This window comes from Capsella rubella, unplaced genomic scaffold (assembly GCF_000375325.1).
Source record: "Capsella rubella cultivar Monte Gargano unplaced genomic scaffold, Caprub1_0 scaffold_6, whole genome shotgun sequence".
In the NCBI taxonomy this organism is placed as follows: Eukaryota; Viridiplantae; Streptophyta; class Magnoliopsida; order Brassicales; family Brassicaceae; genus Capsella; species Capsella rubella.
In genome coordinates, this window is record NW_006238918.1 from 5,163,431 (window position 1) to 5,179,000 (window position 15,570).

Here is a 15,570-nt window from a genome sequence, read left to right on the forward strand (position 1 = left end):
TATAATGTTGTAATTGTCGTTTTATAGAAGAGTTACGTTTGAGAAGAAAACAGAGAGAAAAGCGTGCAAATTATCTGCAGGTTAATTTTAAATGCATAATTTCTATTTCAGTGTATACATTTAATTGAATTTGTATTCCACAAGTTTTGATGTCAAAATATTTTAAGTAACATTTAATGAAAATATTTTCTTCACACGCTAGGCATGTGAAATAATTAAAAAAAAAAAAAAAAAAACTAGAAAGGTAAAGTTATAACAAAAGCATTAACGATATATAAACGATAATCAAAACTAACACAAGTAATCAATAGTATCAAGAAACGAACAAAACAAAAATAAAGGAGACGTTTCTTCCTTTAGCTATGTTTAAGCTTGAAATAGAACAAAACACGTAGAATTGTATAAAAGAAACCAATCAACTTTGAAGATATCTTAAACTCCATATATAATGTTTAGTTTAAGAAAGGAAAGAGGAATTAACAATTACCCATAACTTTGAAGATATATCATAAAAACGCATTATGAGATGACATGAGTTAGTATGTATGCCATAGCCCACGAAACTCGGTGTCGGTGGCTTTCAAACCCCATGCATGCGTGCGTGTGCATTGGATAATTTGAAAGTTTTTGGTTGTTTGTTATAGAGAGTTCTCTAGTAGATATATATTATTATGTTTCATTTTTGAAGAAATGTTGTGTAGTGTATTATTAATTGGGACCCTTGTTACTTTCTATAATATCTTTTTTTTTATTTTCCAAGCAATATGTATATAGATAGTTTCATACGGGGAGCTGGAGCCTGGAAGGAACTCATGGTGGTGAGTGACACATGCATTGGCAAAAACTACATTTAGAGGCTTAGAGCACTGCAAGTTTTAGTCTGAAACTTGTAATCGTTTTACGTCGGCAGAGAAATTAAGAAATTATTGGATGGTTTATTTCCGTGATGCTTAGTGAGATTGGAAAGGCTTCTTCTTCTAGAGTGTTTCTAAAATTCTATTGCTTTTGACTTTTTGAGTAATTCGACTTCCCCTTATCATATGGGAAGAGCACTTATCAACTCGATATGGGCTTTTAAGGCCCATGAGAAGAAGTTTAAAAGACTCTGACTTAATAAGATTTAGTTTTACTCAAGGCCTCTAGATGTAGACCGTCGGATTTATTATGCTTCTTCTCCCCTTGGATCTCGTAGGGTTCTTGTAGTGAGCTACTCTGCTAATCAGGGTTTTAGCGTCTCTAGCATTTTCTTCTTTCTGCTCATCCCCAAAAAAATCCACACCGCCGTTCCTCTGTGCTTCGCCGATTAATTACTCCCAGGTAGACCAATTGTACAAAGATTGATTAATCCTAGTTTTGTTTTTTTTTCCAGTAGATTGTATAAGATTTTTGATTATTCAGGATTTAATCTGTGTTAGTTGAAGAATAAAACCCTGATTTCGCATAATTTGCATATCCTCAGATGAGGCAGCTCAAGCCCCACGAGAAGAAGCTTGCGAAGAAAGTAAATTTCTTAGAATGGAAACGAGAAAGTGGGCATCGGGAGAACTTGATTACCTATCGATACCATATGGGCTCTCGTGACGATTACAAAAAGTTGCTACCTTTCTCAATGCTCTGTTCTGCTTATTCTTCTTTTTGTTTCAGTGTTTTGTGATGAACAATGGGGTTTTTTCTGATTACTGAAGAGTCTGGTTTCTTTCCTTTTTGGCAGATATTCAGGACTGTGTAGGATAGTGCAGAAACTGACGAGTATAGTGAAACAGATGGATCCGGCTGATCCTTTTCGGATTCAGATGACTGATATGCTTTTGGAGAAGCTGTGAGTTTTTATTTACTAGTGTCTACATTTGTAGAGCTTATTACAAGCAATGGCTCTTTCTTTGTTTTCTCTTGATTTTAGGTCTTTGAACCAAACCAATTTTTGCAGCTTTTACACCGATCTCAGCTATTGTCTTTCTTGTAATGTTGCTCCTAGAGGTCATGTTAGAGACCTCTGGTGGTTTTTCTTGTTAACTACCTTATAGACGAATGCATTTGGGGTTCTTACTTCATAACTATCTGTATAGATTTCAGGACTGTTGGTTTGCAATTTCGTATAAGGTTGAAGGTCATCCTTGGAAAATGTTTGATTAATGGTTTACGCTTGTTAACTATACACTGTTGAGTCTAACGAAATCGGTTTCTTTATTAATTTCAATTCAGAGCTAACACTGTGCATATCCCCTGAACTACACATTTAAATATAGGAAAGTATAGCATTTCTACTTAATCATGTTGATAGCCTGTTTTTCTCCATTATGCGATTAGAAAGCTTGTTTTCTTAATGGCTGAATTTTATCTTTTTTTTTCCATGTATGTTGTAATGGCAGATATAACATGGGTGTTATACCTACTAGGAAAAGCTTGGCTTTAACTGATAAGTTATCAGTTTCATCCTTTTGTAGGTAAAGAGTTCATGCGATATCCTATATAGGCAGTTACTTTAGTCAATGATCTCATTTCCTTGGCCTCATGTCATGTTCTTCTTTTCTTTAATAATTTGCAGGCGTAGGCTGTCGACGGTGCTGGTTCACCTGAAGTTTGCAGAGCACCACAAAGAAGCTGTGACATACATAGAGCAAGGACACATTCGTGTTGGCCCAGACACAATTACTGATCCAGCTTTCTTAGTAACTAGGAACATGGAAGATTTCATCACCTGGGTTGATTCATCCAAGATTAAACGAAAGGTGCTTCAGTACAATGACAAATTGGATGATTATGACATGATTGCTTGACTCTGAGGAAGTGAAGCCAAGTAAGGTTCAGTGCTACTATTGCTGCAGGGTTTGGGTTTTTGGTTTATGTTTTTTAGAATGTGGTTGAATGTGCTACTATGCCTTGGGTTTTTTTTTTTCTTTTGTATGTTTACTTTCAAAAAAAAATCCCATTATATATATTTTTTCTCACTTTTCCATATATTTGCAAAGGTAAATTTCCATATAATATCACAAAAAAATATTGAATTGAATCTTATTTCTGTGATATAGTATCACAGGACATAATATTGAATTTGATATAATTATTGTTTGACCCATTAAAAAATACAATTGTTTTTAAACTGAAAATACACTTAAAAATTCAGAGAGACCCGTTTGATACGACCCGACCAGAATAACCCGAATCGACCAGAAAAGGTTGTCAAAAACTAAAACCTGTGTGTTTTGCGTTCTCCGTCTCTCGCTCGCTTAGAAGCTTCAAATACAGCTGAAATGGCGGTTCAATCAAATCAGAGTGCATCTTTTGGGATCGGAATAGGTTCACTTTCTCAAAAGTTCTCCTCAAAACCTGTATCTCATATCTCTCTATCGACGAAGCTTAATCTGTCCTGTCTACCATCGATTTCGTGCTCAACTTGGAACCCTGGTCAAATCCCGGCGAGACTCTCCGGCATCAGTCCCGGAATATTCGCTTCTTCCTCCAATTCCACATTTTCTTATGAACCGCCAGAATCTGAGTCTCCGTCACTTGGAAAGGTCAGTCATCGTCAAACACTTTTTGTTTAAACAAATTGGGGTTTTAGCTAGTTAGTCAAAGTTGCAGCCTTTATGTCACTTTGGAACGGAAAATGTGGTTAAGCAAGTTGTTCCATTGAAACCATGTCTAAACACATCTACATCTGTTATATATAAGCTCCCTTATGTTGCATCATTTCTGATTCAGGAACACTACTAAACAAATTGAGATGTATGGTTTCAATGCAAGCATAGTTTCATTCATTCTGCTTCATATCCAGAACCCTAAACTGAAGTTTTTTTTTGTCTTTATCCATTTGATTACTCGTTCCCCCCCTGTGGGCTAGTGAAACCTAACTAATGTTGCTTGATTCTGGAAACCTTTTGTGGAAGAAAGTTGAGGGAACGCTCAGTTTCGTTTTTCTTATTTTTGCACTAAAACCAGGAGGTTATTGATTGTCTCAATTGCAGAAGAAGATGCGTGTGCTAGTGAAGCCGCTGGAGAAACCAAAGGTGGTACTAAAGTTTGTGTGGATGCAAAAGGACATAGGAGTTGCATTAGACCATATAATTCCAGGATTTGGAACGATCCCACTTAGTCCATACTACTTCTGGCCTAGGAAAGATGCTTGGGAAGAGCTCAAAGCTTTGTTAGAGAGCAAGCCTTGGATCTCTGAGCTACACCGCGTCTTCCTCCTTAACCAAGCTACAGACATCATCAATCTATGGCAATCAAGCGGTGGAGATTTGTCTTGATCAGATTCACATTCATACCAGTCACTAGAGATGTCAATGGAAGAAACTCACCCAAGCTATTTATCATAGGTATTAGCTTTTGTGTTGTTCAGTGTATCATACATTAGTCCCTTGTGCTGCCTAATTCTGTTCAAATGAATCATCGAAACTCTGAAAAGATCACGTCTTGATGGATGTAATGTTCAAAGATGTGAAAATGTAGCAACTCAGCAGTTTATCATTGTCTACTCTATGCAAACGCTCGTGTTTGTGTCATTTCGTGTGTAGGAACATTAAAATGACGAAACTTCTCTCATTTTCATAGTAGAAATAGCGAATTCAGAATATAAACTGTGAGAAGCTTTGTAGATTGTGCAGAATCAGAACCATAGATAAGTAAAACTGAACAAACCTCAAGATTCTTCTACAAGACAAAAAAAAAAGAAACATGAAACTTTCAAGTAAAGTACTTAGACATCTGAATAGCTTTATTGCTCAACCCACATTTCTCATAGAAGGCTTTGTTATCCACACTACAATCAAGAATCACCTTGTAGCAACCCATCGATTTGCAATGATCCATGAGAAACTCCACCACTTTCTTGCCCAGCTGTTTCCCGCGAAACCTCGAGTCCACAACAACGTCCTCGATGTGTCCAGCTTTACCGCAGTTTCTCAGAAACTTCTTCTCTATCACAACGCTTCCCGTAGCTGCGATTCTCCCCAACGCCTCATCTTCGATCACGCAGATCACGTGGTCGTCTCCGTACGAACTGATTTCTTCGAATCGCCTATCGAATTCTTCGTCAGTCACTGATCCGGTGACGCTGAGTTGACCTAGAAGCTCTATGAATCCTTTTCTCTTATCGGAGATCTCAAGTCGCCGGATCTTGAATGTCTCCGCCATCGATCAGATCGGATAATTTTGATTGAGTTTTTTTTTTTCCTGATAAGATTCGCTCACTGGAACTGAAAATATTATAACCCACAAATGTATAAAGAAAACGTAATAAATTACGAAATAATGCTTAAGCTTTTAGATAATTACAAAAGTTGCTAAAATCTCTGGATCTGTTCAATATAGGCCACTTTTTTAAAAATAAATTTTCTCTGATATGTTATTTTTCTTTTCCCGGTTTTTTTTTTTTTTTTTGTAGTTGAGGATTTAAAGAAAAGCAGCAAATGTTCGGTAACAATATTTATTGAAATTACAAAGCAACAAGTGAAAATGTAGAAGAGAACACACAAAAAAATGAAACAGGATGATACATATAGATTACATAATTGGGATATGTGAGGAAAGGATTGTTGAATTTAGGGTTGATGGAGACTAGATAAGGAAGATGAAGCTGGAGGGATTCCAGGGATAAGAGGGACCGGAGGGAGCGGAATAGGGAGAGAAGGTGGCGGCATAGGTAGCGAAGGCGGATTTACGACTGGAACAGGAGGAAGAACCGGAAGAGGTGGAAGAGGTGGAAGAGTTGGAATTGTTGGAACCGGTGGGAGAGTTGGTGTTGCCGGGGGAGAAGGAAGTAGCGGAATCGGTGGTAGAGTTGGTGTTGCTGGAGGAGAGGGAAGTAGGGGAATTGGAGGGAGAGTTGGGGGAGACGGGATCAACGGGTTTGGAGGAAGAGTTGGGGTTGGGATAGAAGGGATCAGAGGGTTTGGAGGGATGACGGATGGCGGGTTTAGCGGGTTTGGAGGAAGGAAGAAGAAATCGGGTTTTAGCACTTCGGTTTTCTTGTCTTCCAAGGAACCATATTTCTTGTTATGCAAGGAAGCTGATTTCCGTGATCCTGATGTTCCTGGAGGAAGAAGAGGAGGAATTGTAGGAAGAGGCAAGTCCGGAAGCGGAGGTACGATTGGGAGATTTGGGATAGCGGAAGGAGTAGGCGGATCTTGGATCGGTGGAGGGAATGAGGGATCCGGTAAAAGAGGCTTGGTGGTTTGGCCGAGGTTGACTTGTTTTTGGCTACAAATCTCTGGTTGGTTTTCGGGTTTGAAAGTGAAGAATCCTGCGGAGAAGACCCTAGTGTTCTCTCCATGGTGGTTTGATCTAAGGCGTTTGAAAGAAGAAGATGTCGCCGAAGAAGCTATGGAACAGTAAGGCTGTGAGCTACTTAGCAACTTCACAGAGCATCTCTTGATCTTCTTCACATGTTTGCTCACAGAGAAAGGTAGCTTCACTTTGAATTCACCGCGCGCATCTGTTTTCACTTCTTGTCTGAAACTCGGTTTCGAGTTCTCGTCAATGCATTCCACTGCAACTAAAGCACCTGCAACAAGATCCAGACAACTGTTCATAATTCGTTCTAAGATTCTAGACCCACAAACAAGAAAGCTCATGTATTGATCCACTTAAACGATATTAACCAGGTTTTGTACTAATCTAATAATCGGCATAAACCAGACTTTAACCTGTCGTAATCTTGAACCATAACTGCTCAAACTAAATCATGTTTTGGTAAAACAGAGAGCTCTGTTCTAGATTCCAAGAACCAAATATATTTGGATAAAAAACGAGCAAGAAAAAACGAAAAGCAGACCTGGGATTAAGTGGTTGGGTGACTTTGAAAAGGCGCCGTTAAAACAAGTGTCACAGTAGACAGTTCCGACTACAACTGCAGAAGAACGTGTCTTCTTCACAACATGTTGTTGTCTTTGAGACAAACCTCCAGTACTAAAGATGCCTAGGAAAAACATAAGACTAAACCAAACCCATAAGGTGGTTGTTCTCTCCATAGCTAACTATCGACTCTCTGAGTGTGCGTGTCTTATGAAAAAGAGGGTTATCGAGGAAAGAGGGATATATATAGGATTGTTGGTGTGAAGATGAGTGAGCCACGAAAAACGAAGAGATTGTAAAAGAAAGCTTATCTCTTTCTATTTTTTTGTTCTATGTTAATGTGAATCATGGGAAAAATACAAACTCTAACTACAAAAGCTAGCTACTATATTGTCTTGTGACTCTATCCTTCTACAGCTCAGATGCTGAATTATTGTAAAAAATAGTAAGAGGTGAGAAAAAAGACAACAATTATAATTTTGGATTCACGTAGACGTGTCCATTAAATAGTATTGATCGTTACACGGTAAAAACACGTTCGAATTATAAAAAAAAAAAAAAAAAAACCAAAGCAAAATCTGTTATCATTGTTTCTTGAATTGCGGGGTTGCTAAAACTACTATTCTCTTGATATCTTTCCTCCTTTAACATATGAACTGTAGATATGAAGTTATGTTTCATGCTAAAGGTTGAAGAACACATTTGAGATATTTTGAGTTCGAAAATATGTTTTTTTCTTCATCTTTCCCTTATGTACATTTTGGATTTTTGAATGAGCTAAAACATGACTTAATTTTTCATTTTCCAAACTTGGAATCCATGTGTGTCATGTTTTGATGTTTTATGTATTGTCTACATCCATGTTTTCAAAGAACTGAAATTTACAATAATTATTTCTAAAATATTGTATATATATTTTAACCAAAACTAATCTTGGCAACTTATATCTACCTTACAATCTACTAAAGACACTCCAAAACCAATAAGTACTTTTTTGTTGAACCATTGGAATTTTGGAAGAGTAGTATATATATTCCCACAGATGATTTTAAAAAACAATTGGGTTTAGATTTGGAGAAACATATAAGCCAATGCGAGTAAAGTTGATAACTAGACTTAGCAGAGTAAATAATTTTTCTGTAACAGAGGAAACATTACATGAAAATTACGAAAGTGAAGGCATATGGGAATGAGAATGGGGAAGCGAATACGGTTGGAGAGTCTCTGTCGATTCACGAGACACTAAGGATGTCCACACAACCATATATACCCAATTCTTACTTCTGTCTTCTTGTATATCATATATGTATACAAAATCATTATTGTTGATAAAGGACAAAGTAAATAGATAATTTGAAGATGCGAATGTTTTTTCATTTTGATAAAGAAGGAATTGTGAATGTTCTTCTTTTTAACCTTTTTCTATTTTGTTTTTTTCTGTTTAGTTTGTGTTATATTAACAGGATGTCATATATGCTAAAAAGATCACCCACTCACGAGAATGAAACAAACTCTCTACTCTTATTAGAATTTTGAAACCGACGACAGAAAAAACAACAAACGAAATATTATGCTAACATTATAGATCGACCAATGGGTATTTCTTAAATTTATCAAAAACAAATATACAAATTTAGATGACTACAAAGTTTCTATAGATACATACAGTTGACTATAGGTGCTCAAAAAAAAAAAAAAAATTGAATATCATCAATATGTATATTGGCTGAATTGGGTTTTAAATTTGGTCTTGCCCATATCTTGATATATGGGCTGATCTGAACAACAAAAGAGCCCACATACACATAGGTAAGTTTAGATGGTTCATATTCATAAGTTCATAGTAGTAATAATAAATCTAAAAATAATTTTGAAAAGAGAAGCAATAGTTTTGGTTGATTATTGAATAGAGAGACTCTCAATTCAACTCAACTCAACTCAAGTCTGAAGCCATTGGTGTCGAGCAACAACGCCCACCCACCTTCACACCAACTTCATCACACGACTCCTCTTCCTTCCCCCATCACTTTTTCTTCCTTCTCTCTGAGTGGATTTAATAAAAACAAAATAGAAAGAAGATTAAAGTACTTGTTCACTTTCCTTGGGAATCTGCTAATAAAAAGCAAATTAAGTTCCTTTCTTTCCTTTTTCTCTCTTAACTGAAAATTTCGTCGGTTCTTTGTCTCAATCTCTTTCCTTTTTCCGTCGAGTCCGATCAAAAAAAATCGAAAACCCATTTTGTTCTTCGATGAAAGGTATAGCCTTTGCTCCGATTCGTCTGATTTTATTTCTTCTGAAAAATATGTTCTTGTGTAAAACAAGCAACTGGATGATGGTTTCTGATCGACTCTGATCAGAACTATCACAAAAATATTGTTTTTATTGGTGTCTGGTCAAATGTCTCTGCCTTGACTCTATTTTTTTTTTATTTTTATTATATGGTTTCTCTGTTATTATTGCGTTTGTTTGGGGTTTACCTGAATTAGGATTCACCTTTGAGTGGGTTAATTGCTTGCATTTCACTTTCACCAGTTTTGCCATATGGAGCCTTCTGTTTTTTTTTTGACCAAAACACACAAATTAATTTTTACTGAGTTTGGTGAATCGTTTGACTGATGTCTCTTGCTGGGAATCTCTCTACAATTGTTCAATGCTGAAAAGCTCATTAGAACAGATCATTCTACAGGCGAACTTTGAGGGAGTGAAGTAGATTGCTGCTGTAGCCTCTCTCATTTGGCCTCCTAAAAGTTTCAAACCGGGTGTTGTGATTTTGGTAAATCTTTGTGAAATTTTTCAAAGCAATTTGTTTCCTCTCAAGTTTTAAAGTTAAAGAATCATCATATTGGAATTAACATTTCAAGAAATCAAGAGAAGAAGGAGATGGGCTGTGTTTCTTCTTGTTTTCGTGTCGACGACTTTGAGGATCACCCGAATCCAACTAGTTCATGCCCGAGATGTCTTGTTAATAGCTTACTTAACCTGGTAATGTTCTCTTCCCACTGTTTTACTTTTCACCCGCTAGTTATATACAAAGCAGAGCTCATTGAAGCTTTGTGTTTGATCTCTCTTTGCAGTATATCTCGTTGTTCAGAAGAGGCGAAACCCGCTCTCTCCCATCCTCCTTACAGGCTACTAATGTATCTCTAGCTTCATCTACTTCTTATGATAACTTTATGTCTAATACATTCCATTCTACTCCAAGGCCTCTGCCTTATGATGCTGATCCAAGATGCTTCCGGTCAAGGCGTGATTCGCTTGTCTCTAGACGCGATAAGGGTTCAAGTCATTCTCATGAGGAAACTGAGCCCTTGAGAAGTGATTCTGATGTGGATTCTGAGTCTTTCTCAGTGGAAAGAAGCAAATGGGCTAATAAGCTTATTATCTCTGGTGAAGATTCCAGAGAAGAGTTCTCTAAATCCACTCGAAGGATTCTTAAGTCAAAGACAATGTCTACTGGTGGTGATGACGGCCTGTATATAACATCTGATGATGAAGATGTCTGTCCAACGTGTCTTGAAGGTAGTCATTTTCATCTCTCTTCTTACTTCTATCAATGCCATTCGAAGGAAGCTTAGTATCAGCTTTTCTTTTTGGATCTTTTGTTTCAGAATATACATCAGAGAACCCAAAGATTGTTACAAACTGTTCTCACCACTTCCACCTCAGTTGCATTTATGAATGGATGGAGAGAAGTGAAAACTGTCCTGTTTGTGGAAAGGTAACACTTTTTCATGTTCTTCCAAGCCATTTTTTGGCATTCACATGTTGATAAAAGAATAATCTTTCTCTGCTTTGAATTCGTCTCATTTGCAGGTGATGGAGTTCAACGAAACACCGTAACTTGTTACCATTGATCCTGTCTTCTACTGCCTAAACCGAAAGTGAGGAGATTGACAAGGCAGCAGACAGATTTGCAAATTGATTTGATCTGTGAATATTTTTAATTTACAATATATGGTATATATGGAAATGAGGAATGTCTCTGCACATTTGGCTAATGGAGTTCTGAGGAAAACCCTCTTGAGAGAAAACAGCAGCAGCAACAAAACACATGCACACAGGAGTCTGGCATGTTTCTCAAGATGTGCCTATGGGGCAGTGTTTTGTTTATGGCTTGAAATTTTTCACATCATTTTGTATGAACTACATAACCCTTTTATTAATAGCATATATGTGATGATTATTATTTTGGCATAGATGTTTAATTATTGTGGGACAAGAAGAGATCCCAGTGTCACCCAAACTTTTTCTCATTACATGACAATAAACCGGTCTAATGGTTCAGTGTCAAAACAACTTCCACACATTTCAATCCTTAATAATATAAGCAAGATCCTCTGGACCATAATATATAGCCACGTACTTATTATGTCTACAAATCAAAGTCTTTTGTCTATACTTTTTTTTTATATATATAAAAAGGTTTTTGTTGGTGAGCTTGATCACAGAAGATGGCTCTCAAAGCATCCACCCTGGGATGTAACCATTTCCCGGCTGTGCCTGAGCTTGTGTTGTTGTTGCAGTTATTTGCTCTGAGCATACTGTATTGTCATACCTGTCACCATAACATTTTCAATAAACTTAAAAGGTTCTCAAAGGGTGATGATCCTATATCGACCAAGCAACTAAAACCTTTAAACTGCAAAGACAATCTAAGTTGTGATTTGCATATGGTTTTTTCAAGGCAAAGGATTTACCCGATTTGTAGAGTTGGATTGCATTCAAGAGGCTGGTATAGTCCCTGAGATTGAACTTGATGGTGCGCATAGGTAACATTCTGTTCACCCCCATCCCATCCTCCCCCTCCTCCTCCCATATGATGATGAGTTCTCACACCAATCATGTCATCCAGCTAAACAATTACATTTCACCAAATTAAAGACAATAATTCAAATAAGAGAAATTAAAACTAGAGATGATTCCAAAATGTTTAGAAACTTTAAAACCTGTGAAAGAGATTGATAGCAGTCATCGAATGCATTTAATGTGTATATGAGATTCTAATATAATGCATACCTTCATTGCCAAAGCTCTATTGGTCTCAAGCAGCATTTGCTCTTTATTTTGAAGATCAGAGAGCTGATCAAGCATGTACTGTGTCTGCAAACACTCATGATCATACCACCATATGTAGAAGTTATAATTAATAAACAGCTAGCGTATTTTCACACATTAGTTAATCTCACTTGAATCCTTACTTCTACATAGCTTTAGTTAGCTAACCTTGATGGACCGAACTTGCTTGAGAGAGCCGTCAAGTTGACGTTCAAGCTGTTCTAGCTCCTTTGAATTAAGAGGTCCTAAATCCTCCCCAAGAAGATTTCTGCACCAAACAAAAGATCCATATCATATACATATATCAATATGAATATGTAATGTACATGTATAATTATATATATAAATGTAGAGAGAGAAATAGATAAATATATACCTCTGTTGACGCTGAAGGTTCTCATATCTACCCTTAAGCTTCAGATACTCTCTGTAGCTGTTCTGAAATTTCAAGAAAAAAACAGACTTTTTAAAAGGATATCTTTCTTGCAATGTTATGATAGGAATCGAAAAATATTATCTGAATTGAAGAAACACCTCTAGTTCTTTGGCAGGTTTGTTGTTGACTTCAATAGAGCCATAGCTGCATTTCTGGTACCGATCCAATGTCTTGAGCATGCTGAAAGAAAACTCACAAGCATGATAAGAAGCTAATCGAAAAAATCATACTTGACTTAGTAGATAAACCTTACATGACCATAATCAAGAGCTAGCTCTCCAAGTATATATTTTCTTTCAAAACTGAAGATTATTTCTACTACGTACTCATCTAAAGCATACTTGGGATTTGTTTAATTTGTTCCAAGGGTTAAGTTTTGCGTTTGTGTTTACTAATCAAGAATATTATTTGCAAGCAATCTCTTATACATTTTTCATTTGAGTTGATTCACAAATGCAAATAATACTTTTTGTTAAAATTAAGGAAATCAATTTTATATCCTCTTGAATGAAATTAACTGAACTAATTAATCTAACATATAAACATCTAAGCAACAAAAGTTTAAAAAATAAATATTAAAGCCTTCATAGATATACACACGTTTAAAGTTTTAACCACCATAAAGTATGATGAACTAACAAATGGTTAATGCATGGAACCATATATTATCATTCTACGTTGGGTACTAATTATTTTCATAGAAATCTGTGAATCCATCTTTTTTTTTTTAAGTTTCCAATCAGACAGACATATATATATATTAATTAATATAAAACTTTTCAGATTGCATATCTGGATTTGGATTTACCTTCAAATCCATCTTCAATTATACATATATACCTCTTTTTTTTTTAAATATCATATAACATAACTTGTAGCAAACTGAAATCAGTTCTTTAATATCAAGAACTCAAGAAACCTAGAAATTGAAATCAGATCTTTAATATCAAGAAGTCAAGAAAACCTAGAAACTGAAATCAAGAAACCTGATTAAACTCAAGATCACGACGTTCTAGTAATCAAGATCGGGTGATCTAGATATCTAGTCCCAAAACAGGTCCTTGAGACAAAGATCTATGCTCAGATCTAGCAAAACCCCAATTTATTTTATGAAAAAAAAAACTGAAAAATGAAGAAGAGAGGGAGAGAGCTGAGTGAATTACTTGGGGGAGCTGCAAAACTCATAGAGCTTTCCACGGTTGGAGAAGATGATGAGAGCAACCTCAGCATCGCAAAGAACAGACAATTCATAAGCTTTCTTCAACAAACCGTTCCTACGCTTTGCAAACGTTACTTGTCTGTTGATTTTGTTCTCTATCCTCTTCAGCTCTACTCTTCCTCTTCCCATTTCTTTTTTCTTTTGTTACCCTTATTTCCACTTTTATATATGTACGTACACACACACAAAATATGGGTATGTAATGTTTATCTATATACAGACACACAAAAACCTGAGTTGGGTATCTCTATTTCTGAGGAAAGATCTGATCTTTTGAGTATTTAAAGGTCTCTGGAGAATTTGATGGAAAGGGGATAGGAAAGTAACCCTAATTTCAAGAACAAGGGTACTACTAGCTAGCTTAAGGAAGAAGAAGAAGAAGAAGAAGAAAAAGAGGAAAGATTAATTTGCTTTTACTGGTTTTGATTGTTAGGGTTCTTGATTTATATTATATTTGTCTCTCTCTTTTGTGTGTTTGGAAGTGTGTGGAGGTTGTGCAATCTTAATGAAATTTATTATTTTTGTATGAATGGAATCTATTCGATGAGAGCAAAAGATAAGAAATCTGTGAGGGGTGAGGTTAGGGTTTGGTGTGTTTTTCATTTCTAGCCATCTCTCTCTAGCTACTACTTCTCCTTCATTCCCACGCTCTCTCTAAGCACGTGTGCTACACAGTTACCATTCTACATTTGTATTTTATTTAAGATTAATAAATTTTATACAGTTCGTATTACTTTATATCTTTCTTACAGAGTTATAATAACGTAACTATTAGCCGGTCAATATATAACAGTGGATTCGTAATATATTCATCAACTTATATGAAATATATTGGAACGTATATAATTATCTGTGTGTTTCTCTCCTCAGGTTGAATAATGTTTGTGTATATATGGTGTTTACTATTTTAGGCATATAACTGCCTGATATTATGCAAATGATTAAAAACATGTTTATTTCTTCGAGATTCTATGTTTATATCAGAATAGCAAATTATTTATGTTTAGTTGTTGTATATAATGCAACAATGACGATCATTGCTTATTAAAATAAAAAAATCATGCACGTTTGATGGTTGACCGGTAACTAAACATATGAGGCCCAAAGCTGATCATGGTTAACATGTGCATATATGTATATACGGTCTTGAAGCTATCACATTTAAAAAGTCAATTTAACCGATATTAAGAAAGTTTGTAGTATTATTATATACACACACCTCGTACTGGATGTAAATGGGTACATTAAAATAAAAGTACACTCTTACGTGTGTATGTATATGGGTGAATACATATTTGGGAAATAACATAGATTTTTCATATGTACTTAAAATTTCATTTTTCATCGTCATAGCGTGTTATTTTGTTACTTAATAAGCAATATATATTTTGTTTTCCCAAAAGAAAGAATGCGCAATATATTTCAACATAAACCTGCCATAGAACTTGTTTACACTTGTTGATTTAGTAAAAAGTAAATACAAAGTACAATTTAATAGACCAATCTAAGAAAGGTTTTTTTTTTTTTTGAAAATCTAACTTTGAAATCGGTAAAGAAAGGTTTTTTTTTTTTTTTTTGTCGACCATTCGTTTTTATAACGAAAGCCCAAAATGGGCAGAGTACAAAAGCATGATACAAAGCCTTATTTAAGCCCAAATTAAAATGAACCCACATACTATAACATTGACACGTAACACCAACGTGTATGAAGCAAAAGCAAGAGGGCCCACTTCTTGTTTCTTCTCAATTCTTCTCACCGACTTAGATCTGAGACTGTACTCCGATTTTTACGCCGACGACGAACGTAGCAACAGATGAAGGCTTGAAATCACGCTTCTGGGACCATCTTTCTACAAAATTTAACCGCTGCAAGAATTGGATCAACCTTAGGAAATGTCAAACTCAATCCAAACTCCAAGAAGAAGCTCCGCCTAAAACCTAGATAAGGTCTTCTTCAATCCTTAACGATGAAGATATAACGGCGAATATATTACTCTATCTTTGAAGGAGAATCAAGTTGATGGCTAATCCAATAAAAACAAACGGGATTCGATATATTTCTTTG

General features: G+C 35.8%; 6 protein-coding genes across 8 annotated transcripts; 3 read left to right on the forward strand and 3 right to left on the reverse strand.

Moving 5' to 3' along the window:
- The first annotated feature begins 1,123 nt into the window (after nt 1-1,123).
- LOC17881648 (U3 small nucleolar ribonucleoprotein protein IMP3) lies at nt 1,124-2,956 on the forward strand. The gene is made up of 5 exons (XM_006288691.2): nt 1,124-1,317; nt 1,460-1,593; nt 1,712-1,819; nt 2,370-2,444; nt 2,546-2,956. Exons 2-5 carry the CDS (start codon nt 1,460-1,462, stop codon nt 2,775-2,777), a joined length of 549 nt encoding a protein of 182 aa, XP_006288753.1. The 5' UTR covers nt 1,124-1,317; the 3' UTR covers nt 2,778-2,956.
- A 176-nt stretch (nt 2,957-3,132) lies between these two features.
- On the forward strand, nt 3,133-4,477 carry LOC17882895 (30S ribosomal protein 3-2, chloroplastic). The gene is made up of 2 exons (XM_006286329.2): nt 3,133-3,515; nt 3,966-4,477. Exons 1-2 carry the CDS (start codon nt 3,252-3,254, stop codon nt 4,248-4,250), a joined length of 549 nt encoding a protein of 182 aa, XP_006286391.1. The 5' UTR covers nt 3,133-3,251; the 3' UTR covers nt 4,251-4,477.
- Nucleotides 4,478-4,581: 104 nt separating this feature from the next.
- On the reverse strand, nt 4,582-5,196 carry LOC17884637 (glucosamine 6-phosphate N-acetyltransferase). The gene has a single exon (XM_006289104.2). It carries the CDS (start codon nt 5,134-5,136, stop codon nt 4,687-4,689), a length of 450 nt encoding a protein of 149 aa, XP_006289166.1. The 5' UTR covers nt 5,137-5,196; the 3' UTR covers nt 4,582-4,686.
- A 216-nt stretch (nt 5,197-5,412) lies between these two features.
- LOC17884398 (protein app1) lies at nt 5,413-7,017 on the reverse strand. The gene is made up of 2 exons (XM_006287862.2): nt 6,776-7,017; nt 5,413-6,505 (listed from the first exon to the last, which is right to left on the reverse strand). Exons 1-2 carry the CDS (start codon nt 6,969-6,971, stop codon nt 5,544-5,546), a joined length of 1,158 nt encoding a protein of 385 aa, XP_006287924.1. The 5' UTR covers nt 6,972-7,017; the 3' UTR covers nt 5,413-5,543.
- A 1,617-nt stretch (nt 7,018-8,634) lies between these two features.
- On the forward strand, nt 8,635-10,989 carry LOC17881915 (E3 ubiquitin-protein ligase At3g02290). Of its 3 annotated transcripts, none has more exons than XM_023780806.1 (6): nt 8,635-9,050; nt 9,457-9,568; nt 9,657-9,777; nt 9,870-10,314; nt 10,404-10,513; nt 10,609-10,989. In XM_023780806.1, the coding sequence occupies exons 3-6, from the start codon at nt 9,676-9,678 to the stop codon at nt 10,633-10,635; spliced, it is 684 nt and encodes a 227-aa protein (XP_023636574.1). In that variant the 5' UTR covers nt 8,635-9,050; nt 9,457-9,568; nt 9,657-9,675; the 3' UTR covers nt 10,636-10,989. The 3 variants fall into 3 exon arrangements, with proteins under 3 accessions (XP_023636574.1, XP_006288594.1, XP_023636576.1); XM_006288532.2 differs by having other exon boundaries at nt 9,482-9,568; XM_023780808.1 differs by lacking the exon at nt 8,635-9,050 and having other exon boundaries at nt 9,062-9,568.
- Nucleotides 10,990-11,092: 103 nt separating this feature from the next.
- On the reverse strand, nt 11,093-14,018 carry LOC17883384 (developmental protein SEPALLATA 1). Its single transcript, XM_006288450.2, has 7 exons — nt 13,450-14,018; nt 12,385-12,466; nt 12,227-12,288; nt 12,019-12,118; nt 11,812-11,895; nt 11,493-11,647; nt 11,093-11,350 (listed from the first exon to the last, which is right to left on the reverse strand). The coding sequence occupies exons 1-7, from the start codon at nt 13,632-13,634 to the stop codon at nt 11,254-11,256; spliced, it is 765 nt and encodes a 254-aa protein (XP_006288512.1). The 5' UTR covers nt 13,635-14,018; the 3' UTR covers nt 11,093-11,253.
- Nucleotides 14,019-15,570: the final 1,552 nt, after the last annotated feature.

Bases quoted from the DNA above. Each gene is read 5' to 3' on its own strand.
- LOC17884398 (XM_006287862.2), bottom strand. From the start codon at position 6,971: ATGGAGAGAACAACCACCTTATGGGTTTGGTTTAGTCTTATGTTTTTC. The intron at 6,506-6,775 runs GTCTGCTTTTCG...ATCTTGTTGCAG, and splicing joins ACCCAACCACTTAATCCCAG to GTGCTTTAGTTGCAGTGGAA.
- LOC17883384 (XM_006288450.2), bottom strand. From the start codon at position 13,634: ATGGGAAGAGGAAGAGTAGAGCTGAAGAGGATAGAGAACAAAATCAAC. The intron at 12,119-12,226 runs GTATATATTTAT...TGTTTGGTGCAG, and splicing joins AACCTTCAGCGTCAACAGAG to AAATCTTCTTGGGGAGGATT. The intron at 11,351-11,492 runs GTAAATCCTTTG...TTATGGTGACAG, and splicing joins AATCCAACTCTACAAATCGG to GTATGACAATACAGTATGCT.
- LOC17882895 (XM_006286329.2), top strand. From the start codon at position 3,252: ATGGCGGTTCAATCAAATCAGAGTGCATCTTTTGGGATCGGAATAGGT. The intron at 3,516-3,965 runs GTCAGTCATCGT...TCTCAATTGCAG, and splicing joins AGTCTCCGTCACTTGGAAAG to AAGAAGATGCGTGTGCTAGT.
- LOC17881915 (XM_023780806.1), top strand. From the start codon at position 9,676: ATGGGCTGTGTTTCTTCTTGTTTTCGTGTCGACGACTTTGAGGATCAC. The intron at 10,315-10,403 runs GTAGTCATTTTC...CTTTTGTTTCAG, and splicing joins CTGTCCAACGTGTCTTGAAG to AATATACATCAGAGAACCCA. The intron at 10,514-10,608 runs GTAACACTTTTT...TCTCATTTGCAG, and splicing joins ACTGTCCTGTTTGTGGAAAG to GTGATGGAGTTCAACGAAAC.
- LOC17884637 (XM_006289104.2), bottom strand. From the start codon at position 5,136: ATGGCGGAGACATTCAAGATCCGGCGACTTGAGATCTCCGATAAGAGA.
- LOC17881648 (XM_006288691.2), top strand. From the start codon at position 1,460: ATGAGGCAGCTCAAGCCCCACGAGAAGAAGCTTGCGAAGAAAGTAAAT. The intron at 1,820-2,369 runs GTGAGTTTTTAT...TTGTAATGGCAG, and splicing joins GATATGCTTTTGGAGAAGCT to ATATAACATGGGTGTTATAC. The intron at 2,445-2,545 runs GTAAAGAGTTCA...AATAATTTGCAG, and splicing joins TCAGTTTCATCCTTTTGTAG to GCGTAGGCTGTCGACGGTGC.